General features: G+C 38.1%; 1 protein-coding gene across 1 annotated transcript; it reads left to right on the top strand.

The window, feature by feature from the left end:
* Positions 1 to 5,752: 5,752 nt before the first annotated feature.
* SNRPN (small nuclear ribonucleoprotein polypeptide N) lies at positions 5,753 to 12,684 on the top strand. The gene is made up of 7 exons (XM_047766862.1): positions 5,753 to 5,891; positions 7,318 to 7,469; positions 10,358 to 10,469; positions 11,147 to 11,299; positions 11,706 to 11,844; positions 12,255 to 12,380; positions 12,501 to 12,684. The coding sequence occupies exons 1-7, from the start codon at positions 5,889 to 5,891 to the stop codon at positions 12,536 to 12,538; spliced, it is 723 nt and encodes a 240-aa protein (XP_047622818.1). The 5' UTR covers positions 5,753 to 5,888; the 3' UTR covers positions 12,539 to 12,684.

Raw genomic sequence — 12,684 nt, 5'->3', positions numbered from 1 at the left:
AATGTTTAGGAAAAAGTTATGAAGTTAATTTTGGTTTAATACTTTTTTCTGACCTTTTTTACTTTAAGATTTGAATGACCTCTACTCAAAGGTTATATAATACACTTTTCAGAAAGTACGAGGAGAAAGGGGCTTATAGATGAGTTTTCTTTAGATTATATTTCTATTTTGATTTGCCAGTAGTTTCCTGCACTTGATTGCAAGACAATGGAATTGATTTCATACAGTGGAATCTGATCGATGACCCCTAGATCTTTCCCACAGCAAGGGCGGTTTTAAATGAGTCAGTGTGCATAATATATTTTATTTTATTTATTTAGTTATTTTGCTTTTCATGGCTGCACCCTGGCATATGGAGGTTCCCAGTCTAGGGGTCCAATCAGAGCTGGAGGTGCCAGCCATAGCCACAGCAGCGCAGGATCCAAGCCGTGTCTGTGACCTACACCACAGCTCACAGCAATGCCAGATCCCTAACCCACTGAGTGAGGCCAGGGATTAAACCTATAACCTCATGGTTCCTAGTCAGATTCATTTCTGCTGTGCCATGATGGGAATCCTTGATTTTTTTTTTTTTTTTAAACCAAGAATTTTTTGACTCTTCAAGGCAGTTCACATATTCTTAAAAGTTCCTAGGTATAGTATTATACATTATGATCTGTAGGGAGGGCCATCTAATTTTTTTCATACTGTGTTTTATTCTATTTTCAAGTGCTAGTTTCATCTGAACAGTACTAGTTGCTAGGACTGTTTTGGGGCAGGAGAGGGTGAAGTATCTGACGTATTTACTGCCTGTTTTTGTAAATATAACGTCATTGGCACACATCCATATCCATTTTCTTATGTCTGGCCTGTGACTGTTTTTGGCAATACAGTGGCACGTGGGAGTAGTTGCAACAAATTGAACTACAGACAAAGCCTCCAATATTTATTACCTCCCCCCTTAAAAGAAAAAGTTGGCTGATCCTTCATCTCTTAGAGGACCACTTTGAAAAACTCCAAAGTGGAGCCAGTGGAAGAGTGTTAATACTATAAAGAGTGGTTAAGGGAAAAGAGTTGTAGAAGAAGAATGTATGAAGGAAATATCATAAGGAGAAACAGATGAGTTTCTGGGACGAAGGTCAGGTCTAAGACTTATGTTAAAGTATGTAGATGGCCAGCTTTTAAAGACATTTTAACAATTGATAATATTCTTTTTTTCATGATAAAAATCTAAAGCATGTGAATGATAGCCAAGAAAATTGGGAAGGTAAACCAACAACTTTAAATACTCGTGTGTCAGCCATAGCATGAGGTTCTGTTTTACTCTTTTTTTTTTTTTTTGCTTTTCTTTTAAGAAAGTAGTCAGTTGTAATCATGCTTTTAATTTATTTTTTATTCCACTTAAATGTGTATCATTAATGTTCCATCATTTTATTACATAGTGCTCATAGGTATCATTGATAGTGAATAAATGACGGTACATTCATTATTTACTTTTCTTTTGTACTTGTGCTTTTTTTCCCCTAGTTTGCTATGCTGTTATGAATACTCTGTATTTTTAAGATATGGTTAGTGTTTTACATTTATGAGGATAAGTATCCAATTTTAAGTTGCATGATATAAATATTAGTATGACTCATAAATGTTTTACTTCATTGCTTTTCTAACAGCATCATAAACAGTGTTGATTGCCACAAAGAATAATTACTAGAGTGATGTAGTTCCTTAGTACCACCTTTGGTATCTTTTTTTCTTTTTTCCTTTGATAAACAGTTCCAAAAGGGAAAAATTGTTTTCCTCAGGTTTTAACTGTTATTTCATTGTGGATTAATACTTTACACTTATTTATATTTTCACCTGTTGGACTTTGGCATATTTTTTCCTGTTATGGAGCTATCATTTTATGAGATTAACAAGCACAACAGATTACGTTATTCTGTGACTTCTCATTTCTTATATGCACCTTAGCCAAGCCTGACCATTGTATCTTTTGATTTAAAGAAGCTTTAGATGTTCATGTAGTTTAATAATTTGAAAGTACAGATTTTCCAAAAGTTCGAGAGCTTTTCCTCCTGTCAAGGATCCCAGGATGTTTGAGATAGGGTCTTTGGGCCATTTATTTGCTTATGTGTACTTTGATGAGATTTACCGTGGCTGCTAGTTTCTTAGTACAGTGTGATATTGCTTATTTTATTGTCTTTTCCTCATAAAGCATTTTGTTTCCCTTTGCTGTGGAGATACAGTTGATCATTTCACCAAGTGATGTATGTATTTCTCTTCCCTTACAGGGGTTCATGATTGTGTTGTGATAAATTTAGAGATGAAATTTCAAGTCCATCTCATTAAGGGAAGCCTTTCTTAATCTCTTCAGTCAGTCAACCCCTATTCTGAGTTCTGAGTGAAATGTATTTCTCCTATTTATACCTATTACATGTTTGTATCCCCAGTTCAATAGGTCTCCAGTTGTTTAGTCCATCATTTAAATCCTCAGATGCATTTTTATACTTGGTAAGGATAGTGAATGTGGGAAGTCTTTGGAAACTCAAACAAGTTGTATGGACAAACATAGGCCTTACTGGCCCTCCTTTTTTGTTCTGATCTACTGAACCGGAAAGCTCATTTGAATTTTTTTTCTTTTTACTTTTTCTTTTTTTTTTCTTTTTACTTTTTCTTTTTTTTTTTTCTTTTTTAGAGCCTCACTCATGGCATATGAAGGTTCCCAGGCTAGGGGTTGAATTGGAGCTGTAGCTGCTGGCCTACATCACAGCTAAAGCAACTCAGGATCCAAGCCCTGTCTGCGACCTACACACCTCAGCTCAACGGCAGTGACAGATCCTTAACCCACAGAGTGAGGCCAGGGATCACACCTGCATGGTTCCTAGTCGGATTCGTTTCTGCTGTGCCATGATAGGAACTCCGTTTTTTTTTTTAATAGCTAAATTCTGTGAACTAGGCTGATGAGGTATGTGTTCACTGAAATGCCAAATGGGATAAAACATTTGAAAAAAAGACCAGATTGAGAAAGCTGTACTCTAAAATCTGTTTTGTACTTGAACGAAAAAGTTTTGTCTCTGAAATTAAAACTTTTATGAAGAGGTGACCGATTACAAATTCCCACCAGTACCTTTGATACTGGTTATCACTATGTTAATGTTTTATCAAAAAGCTTTTTGTGATGATGTATTTTCCTTAAATGGAAATTTGAAAATCTGCATTTAGCTCTGCTTTTTTTGGTTAGTGGTGGCATGCTGCATGTTGAAGGTTACCTGGTCCAGGGATCGAAGCTGTACTACAGTTATGACCTGTGCCACAGCTGCAGCAATGCTAGATCCTTCCTGATGTGCCATACAGGAACTTCCCCCCTTTTTTTTCCTCCCTACTAACCTTGTGGCTCATTCACTCCTGGCCAGTCTCCATTATTGGTAAGGGGGTATGCTCTAGTAATGGTGTCTTGTTGAATATTTAGTTTGGTTTTATTTTTAGGGGGCACCAATGGCAATATAAAAAGTAATCTTGGGAGTTCCCATTGTAGCACAGCAGAATCTATAGACCCTGAACATTATTTGAAGATTCTTAACAGTTTACGTTTTAAATACTGCTTTATTGGTGTATGGTTTATATACCATAGAGTTTAACTATTTAAAAACAGGTGATTTGGGGAGTTTCCTTGGTGCAGTGGGAAACAAATCTGACTAGTATCCGTGATAATGTGGGTTCAATCCCTGGCCTTGCTCAGTGGGTCAAGTGTCCAGCATTGCTGTGAACTGTGGTATAGGTCACAGATGTGGCTTGGGTCCTGAATTGCTTGGTTGTGGTGTAGGCCAGCAGCTGTAGCTTTGATTTGACCCCGAGCCTAGGAACTTCCATATGCTGTAGGTACAGTTCTAAAAAGCAAGCAAAAAAAAAAGATGATTTTTAGTAAATTTATAGAATTCTGTAGCCTTTGCCCCCAGTACTTAGAATTTTTCCATTACCCAAGTAAGATACCCTCATGTCTATAATTACCTTTTTCCACCCCCTAGTTCAGACAACCACTTAATTTACTTTCTGTCTCCATGGATTGCTCAGCATCCTAAATCTGAAATATATTGGTGAAAATGGAAATTGATACTGATTCAAACATATAACAGGTATTCCTGAATTTATACTATGCTTTATAATAGAATCCTGTCAGAATTCAGAAGATCTAAATTATAGATTTTAAACTTCTCATTTGCGTTTAGGTCAGAAATTACATTTACAGGGGGAGGATTGATTGTCTTCCAGTAAAAGCTGAACAAAGGATGTGAGGCAGTTGGCTTGTGGAGAACAAAGCTTGGGAGATAGTCTGAGCAATGATTAAGAGTTTTATTTTTTAGACAATCTAATACTCCTCCAGGTTCTCATAAAAATGTATTTAACTGCCATCAATTTTTTGCTAATTATAGGGAAACATCCCCTCTACATTTTACCATTCTTACTGAATTATTTCTTTTATACCCTTATGTTCTCTTCCGGTCAGATCTAACGTTATACTTCCACATGGAAAATGGTATCCTCAGAATATTCTTTCACCTTATTTGATATTGCTATTGTTCATAATGACCATTTAAATGTTTATGTTTTCACATCCTAAATTAGATGATTTTAAACCTAACCTGTTGACAAATTTTCTCTATTGAAAACAGTGGAGAAGAATATTATTGGAAACATTTGCATTGTCAAAGGGACAATTATACCAGATTTTGTTTATGATACCGAGTTACTTTCATGAGTAAATCCAAATTCCCATTCAAAAGGAACATAATTTTTCTTTCTTTTTTAGGGCCCCACCCATGACATATGGAAGTTCTGAGGTTAGGGGTGGAATTGAAGCTGCAGCTGCTGGCCTACACCGTGGTCACAAAAATGCCAAATCTGAGCCAGGTCTGCAGCCTACACTGCAGCTCACAGCAATGCCGAATCCTTAACACACTCTGTAGGGCCAGGGATCAAACCTGGTCTTCAGGGATACTAATTCGTGACTGCTGAGCCACAATGGGAACTCCAAAAGGAACATAATTTGTGTGTTTCCTAATTAGCACTTTTAGACTCTTTACCAATTGTGGCCAGTTTGGGTTCTCATAATGATAGAAGCATTTTAAAAAGCATATTGGGGAAAATGATTATATTGTTTAATGCATGCTCCTTTGATTACTAAGAAAGTTGACTATATATCCATATAAGCATTCAGTAGTTGTATGTTTCCTTTTAGCTAAGGGCATCATAGCAAAGGACATACATGGTAATATATTTGATTCCTAGTGAAGAAAGATTTCCTAGCATTATTTTGAATGGACTTAGGCTTAGGGGAAGGGAACACTGAAATTCAAAACAACTAAGTAGTTCAGCTAAGGAGCAAAATTTTGGACTAATTTAGGAGTAATTCATATGGAGAAACTTTTAAGTGTACCAAAATGTTGAAGTTGAAATGATTTGGTATTAATTTGGGATCAGAGAATAAAATGCCACTTTAAATAAGTCTAGAAAAAAATATTACATTTTATGATTGGAAAATGAAGCTTAATTTTTGTATCTGTATAAAAATAAATTCAACAAATTGTTAAACCTAGGTATGTAAAAAATAACTTAATGTGAGGGAGTAGTGAAATTTGGTGTTTACTTATGGGTGTGATAGCATGAGGAGGTGTTTTTGAATGTCTCTTACAGTGATTTTCATGAAGTATTGTCTGCTTGTTTTAAACCATGGTAGATTGCAGTGCAGCTAGATCATGCTTTCCTCTACAGGCTCCATCTACTATTTGAAGCTTCTGCCCCAGCTTGCATTGTTTGTAGGAGAACCTGCATCCTACCTTTATCTGTAGCCTTCCCTTAGGTCTTAAGGATCCTGAAATTTTCCTGTGGACATTGGATTTGGTGGAAAAGCAATCATGGTAAGATATTTATTAAGGCAGAGGGGCTGAGAAGCCACATTAAGGGCCTAATAGAAAGGATTGCCAGAGTGTGGGTGTTTGTGGGTCCTAATAAGGAATTAACCTATAAGGATGATACTGCATTGCATGGAATAAGAACTGGGGAAGAGCTGTGTCTGTTGTTAGAGGGATAAAATGGTTTAGAAAATATTTTAAGGGATCTTGTAAGGAAATATAGAAGAGCTTTTAGTTGTAATTGTAAGGGACCATTCTGCAAATAAGGGACTCTGAGGTTGGTTTAAAATTGACAAAAATCTGCTTTAAAAAGAAGGAGGGATTTGGGCTATACTTTAATAATAATAAAAAATGGAGGGGTTTCGGGAGTTCCTGTTGTAGCTCAGTGGAAATAAATCCAACTAATGTCCATGAGGATGCAGGTTTGAACCCGAGCCTCATTCATTAAGGATCCTGCGTTGCCATAAGCTGCAGCATAGGTTGAAGATGGGGCTCAGGTCCCAAGTTGCTCTGGCTGTGGCATAGGCCAGCAGAGGCAGCTCTGATTTGACCTCTAACCTGGGAACTTCCATATGTTCCAGGTGTTGCCCTAAAAAGCAAATAAAACGCGGGTGGGGGGAGGTGGGGGTTTAGAGTCTTCATTAGTACAAAGGAAAGCAGTCTGGAGAGAGAGAATATGCTACTCAGCTTTGTGGCTCTGTTTAATTTTAGCTAATCAAGAACATTTTTAATGGGAAGGAAATCCCAAGAGAGCAAAAGTAGTTCTTGAGAAATGAAAAGATTTTACACTGGTTTGTGATCTTTTAGAGGGCCACAGTATGTAGAGATAGTATTTCTACATATTAAAATTTCAGTGCAGTGGGCTAGGATGAACATTAAAAAAGAGTCTCAGTTCGATAAAAGTGAAAGAAATGTTTGTGAAACATGAATGCAAGTTCCCAGTGATGAGTGTGGGTGTGGTGGCACTAGGTCAGAGGCCTGTGGGAAACTGAAAATGACATATCAAGTTTGAATTTGGCTAATCAGGGTTGCAAAGCTTTTGATAGAGGTAGGAATTTTCCACTATTTAGCTATGTGTCCAGGGGGAATTTTTTCCACAGGGTTCCATGTTCTGTAGGAGGGTAGGATTTGGGATTAGAATTGGGAAAGGACGTTGGAATACTAAAAGGGAGAACTGAATTTAGGGATCCCTATTAGGGAGGAAATATATTTAGGGCAATGGGAAACTACATAGGGATTCTTAGAAGTAGAGGATTCATGGGGAGTATAAGTGGCCCTGGGTACAAATTTGGTCTAGTATCTTAAAGGTGTGGGAGGCATGATATTTTTGTTAGGGAAGTCAAGTTTGGATTGCTTAGGCGTGGGGAGGAAATAGGAATTCAAGAGAAAGTAGCTGCAGACAAGCTGATGACTGATTTCTTACTCCTTCCAGACCGTGGGAAAGAGCAGCAAGATGCTGCAGCACATTGACTATAGAATGAGATGTATCCTGCAAGATGGCCGGATCTTCATTGGTACCTTTAAGGCTTTTGACAAGCATATGAACTTGATCCTCTGTGATTGTGATGAATTCAGGAAGATCAAGTAAGACCACTTTGGGTTTGGGTAATGGCACATTGAGGGAGAGGCAGTACAATAGTAAGGGCTTACACAGGTAACTGAAGCAGGTAGGGAAAATGTAGCAGGACTGTTGTCTATCTAATGTCCTGGGCTCATCTCTGCATTAGGTGAATCTCCCAGTCTTAAAGCCACTGTATCCTCACTACTATTTAGAAATACAGTTATGGGCTAACCTGAGAATAAAACTGTGTAGTATGATCAAAATGTCCAATTTATTAAATTTACCCAAAAAATTGAGAAATATTATTAGGTTAGGTTCTTTATGGAACCTTCATATGGAAGGAATCTTAGGAATAATAATTATTCTTCATATGGAAGGAATCTTAGGAATAATAATTATTCTTCATGGTTGATGAGTTGGGGTATGAATAGAATACCCTAGGCTAGGTCTCACATTTGTTTAGCCAGTCTCTTTGCATTCCCCTTGTTTTGTCCAAATCATGATAAGTAAGGATTTGGTGTCAATTCCTAACCCATCCTCTTTTCGCTTCTCTGTCTTTATGATATGTCCATGCCATTTCTTCAAGAATAACCTCTGGGTGCCTGTGCCTCAGGATAAGATGCTTCCCTCTTTGTACCCGTGATTGGGGGGTCTTCCTTTAATTGCACTGGTGGCTGCCTGCAACAAAAGAATACTACTTGGTAGATCCTAGCAACATTCTACTTCTACTTTTCAGAGTATTTGGGTCTATACTAGCAATATCTTTGGATATGAAAGATAAATTTGTTTCGGGCCCTTGGGACAGAATTTACAAGGCATCATCTTTGACCCTTGGCTTGATTTCTTCTGTTTCTATAGTTAATGATATACTCTCCAGAGGTTTAATTTGACCTCATATCTTAGGGATTTCCGATACGAAAAGAAAAGTGATGATGAGTTTTACCTGCCTGCTATAGTCTTAAGTCTGTTCTTAAATCTGAATAGAACTCATAACCTATTCCTTGTCCTTCCCTTTTCATTTATTCCTCATCTTCTTCCTACACACCAAGTTGGGTCATTCCAAAAATTCTTTTTTTTTTTTTTTTTGTCTTTTTGCTATTTCTTGGGCCGCTCCCACGGCATATGGAGGTTCCCAGGCTAGGGGTCTAATCAGAGCTGTAGCCACCGACCTATGCCAGAGCCACAGCAACGCGGGATCCAAGCCGCGTCTGCAACCTACACCACAGCTCATGGCAACGCTGGATCATTAACCCACTGAGCAAGGGCGGGGACCGAACCCGCAACCTCATGGTTCCTAGTCGGATTCGTTAACCACTGCGCCACTACGGGAACTCCCCAAAAATTCTAAGATGGTAAATGCTTCAATGCTAATTTTTTGTGTAAATAATCTACCTTTTTACTGAAAAGAATTAAAAAAAAAAAAACTTATGATGTTAAATCCTAAAGACATTTGATGAGCACATTAGGCATATTCTTAATGTCTGTTTCCCTCTTAACTAAGTTATGGAGATAATTTCACCTAAATAATGCTTAAGTTATGCATTGTTCTCTGTGATAGTACATAGTGTTATTTGTTTAATGTCATCGTGTCAAGTGCTTTTACCCATATTATGTGGTATAAACCTCCCACATGTTTTATTTTTGCTGCTTACAGTTAAGAAACAAGAATCATGGGGGTTAGAATAAAGTTTTTTTGAGAGTTTCTCATGTTTGTGTTATATGTGGTAAGGCCAGGAATATGCAAGTGTCTTATGCAAAACCTTAAGCTTTTATCGCCTATTGTTCCCATTCCTTATTTCAGTTATCTGTTATCAGCATTAATTTATTTAGTTAAAATGATTTAAATCTCATCTTACCATGAAAACTTGAAATATTAGTTTGTCTTCACAGTCTTAGTGCGGGGTGATCATTTTATAACGTATAGAAATATCAAATCACCATGTTGGCTGCCAGACTATAACATAGTGTTGTAGATCAGTTATACTTCAAAAGCAAACTTAGAGTAAGAGAGATCAGATTTTTGCCTACCAGAGGCAAGATGTGGGGCAGGGTAAGTAAAAGTGGTCAAAAGGTGCAAACTTTCTGTTATAAAAAGACACTAGAGATGTAGTGTACGACATGACGGCTATGGATGACACTACTATATATTATATGAGACATTTGCTAAGTGTAAATGCTAAGAGTTTTCATTACAAGGGAAACATTTGTATAAAATAGACATGTTGAATGTCCATTTAAACTTTCTTGTAACAATTGTATGAAGAATGTAAGTAAGATCATTATGTTGTACACCTTAAACTTATACAGTGCTATATGTCATTGTATCTAAAAACTGGAAGAAAAAAAGGGATTCTCAGGTTTGTAATCAGTACTATTAAAAAAAAAAAAAAGGTTTCAGAGTTCCCGTTATAGTGCAGTGGAAATGAATCCCACAAGTATACATGGGGATGTGGGTTTGATCCCTGGCCTTGCTCAGTGGGTTGGGGATATGGTGTTGCTGTGAGCTGTGGTGTAGGTTCAGATCCCACGTCACTGTGGCTGTGGCTTGGCTGGCAGCTGTGGCTCTGATTCTCCCCCTAGCCTGGGAACTTCCATATGCCATGGGTACAGCCCTAAAAAGCAAAAAAGCAAAAATAAAAGGTTTTGGCCATGTTAGCTATGTTTCACAAAGAAGAAATATTTTCCCATAATATAAAATTGAGGGAATATTCTGCAGGATTGAGGTATGATAGGAAAAGGGCTTTATCATTTACCTTTGTATTAGTTGAGTCTAGTTTTGTTTTTGTCACAAATCATTAACATGAGCATCTTAGCATCAATTATTGCCTTAATTGATATTAATGATCTGTAAATATTTTAGTGAGTGAGTGATCCATGACTTAACATACTAAAATTTTGTTCTGATTTATAGGCCAAAGAACGCAAAGCAGCCAGAGCGTGAAGAAAAGCGGGTTTTGGGTCTGGTGTTGCTGCGTGGGGAAAATTTGGTTTCCATGACGGTGGAGGGACCACCCCCCAAAGATGTAAGAAGATGTAGGGCATAATAAAACATTAATATGGAAAGACATGACATCATTTGAAATATTTGCTAAATCAAGGCACACCAGAGGCATGCTTTTGTCAAGTAAAATGTGCCTGGTGTTTAATGTCAATTCTTGCTTGTCTGTACTTAGAGATTAAGAGTTTCCTGATGGGTTAATCTATGTGCTGACCACAACTGCCTAGATAAGGGTAGGAGTTGCTGATTTATTTTCTCTTGGTAGGGTCATGAAAATACAGGAACTCACAATTTGACAGATGAACACTTAAGCTATAGGATGCCTCTCTGGTGCACTTGACCATTTGTTGTTTTTTTATTTTGTCTTTTAAGGGCTGTACCCCTGGCATATGGAGGTTCCCAGGCTAGAGTTCAAATCAGAGCTTATAGCTTCTGGCATACACCACAGTTATAGCAATGCCATATTGAGCCTCTTCTGCTATGTACACTGCAGCTGACAGCAATGCTGGATCCTTAACCCAGTGAGTAGGTTCTTAACATGCTGAGCCACAAAGGGAAAACCCATTTCTTGTTTTGAAGACAGAACTAATATGATATAGGTGGTATGGGAAAACAGTAGGAAGGGGTAATCTTTTAGGGATAAGTTTATTGATAACTTTGGTAAATCGTTTGATTTCAAGCTGTAGTTTTCTTTTGTTTCAGACTGGAATTGCTCGTGTACCACTTGCTGGAGCTGCAGGAGGCCCTGGGGTTGGCAGGGCAGCTGGCAGAGGTGTACCAGCTGGTGTTCCAATTCCCCAGGCACCTGCTGGATTAGCAGGTCCTGTCCGAGGGGTTGGGGGGCCATCCCAACAGGTGAGGAACCAGAAGATTTTATATTATTAGGAAAAAGTGCGTAGATCCTGAGGCTGAGGACATTTAAAAATCTCAGTGTACATCCCATACTATGTAAGCAGCATAGCTGTAAAGGCAAGTGAGGGACAAATATACATTGCTCACCACTGTTGGTGAGTAAAGAGAAATGGATGGATAAACTGGAGCTGAGAAAATTCAAAGAGCCTTATTAGGTTGATAGGGGCATTCTCAGCTTAAAGGAGATTGTGATGGTGTGCCAAAATTGTTTTAAATGACAATCACAGAAGTACAGATTTGCTGTAATCATTTTGTGTTTGATAGGCCGTGACCCACCTTTTATTTTCTATATTTGAGTGATGTGAGGATGTGCCTTACATTTACTTTCTTTTGGACCATTCCTTCTTAGGTAATGACCCCACAGGGAAGAGGCACTGTAGCTGCTGCTGCAGTTGCTGCTACTGCCAGCATTGCTGGAGCCCCAACTCAGTATCCACCAGGCCGGGGGACTCCACCCACACCTGTTGGTCGAGCAACCCCACCTCCAGGTAAGGGGTTGTCAAAAAGAATTTGATTCTTAGATATAGTTGTGGGTCTGTTAAGAAATCATATCATCACAAGAATCAAAAAGAATTTGATTCTTAGATATAGTTGTGGGTCTGTTAAGAAATCATATCATCACGAGAAGTGATGACTGAAAATATTCTTAAGATGATACTGAATTAAGATTCAGCCTAACTAGGAACTTTGGATGGGTTTTCCACTTTTGGATACTGATTTTTAATGAAAGGCTGTGGACTTTTTTGGGAATGGCCAACATGGCAATGGTCAAGGACAAATTGTTAAACTGTCTACTTAGTATCTTGGCCTATTTCTTTAAATATTATTTTGTATTTAATGCTACTATTTTGGCTGAGATGATTTATGTGGCTTTTATTTCTGCCATTTTTCTTTCTAGGAATTATGGCTCCTCCACCTGGTATGAGACCACCAATGGGCCCACCGATCGGACTTCCTCCTACTCGAGGGACGCCAATAGGCATGCCCCCTCCAGGAATGAGACCCCCTCCACCAGGAATTAGAGGTAAGTGGGTACACATGTTCTCAGTTGTACTAGCCATATCCCTGAATATTTATATGTTCTTTTTCTGTGTTTTTTTTTCTTCTTATTTTCTTAAATGGAATTTTGCTTGTCCTTTTTTAGGTCCACCTCCCCCAGGAATGCGTCCACCAAGACCCTAGGATACTGTTGATCCTTCTTAGTCACTTTTTTCCCTGCAATGTGTCTTGTGAAATGTGTGGAGTGTTTGTGAGCTTTTGTCCCCTATTTGCTGCATTAATATTAGCGAATAAATGCATAGAGCAATTAAACTGTGAGGTACTGTTGA

Source organism: Phacochoerus africanus, chromosome 2, assembly GCF_016906955.1.
Source record: "Phacochoerus africanus isolate WHEZ1 chromosome 2, ROS_Pafr_v1, whole genome shotgun sequence".
Classification (NCBI taxonomy): domain Eukaryota; kingdom Metazoa; phylum Chordata; class Mammalia; order Artiodactyla; family Suidae; genus Phacochoerus; species Phacochoerus africanus.
The sequence above is the reverse complement of the archived record's forward strand: the minus strand, read 5'-3'. Positions and strand labels throughout refer to the sequence as shown.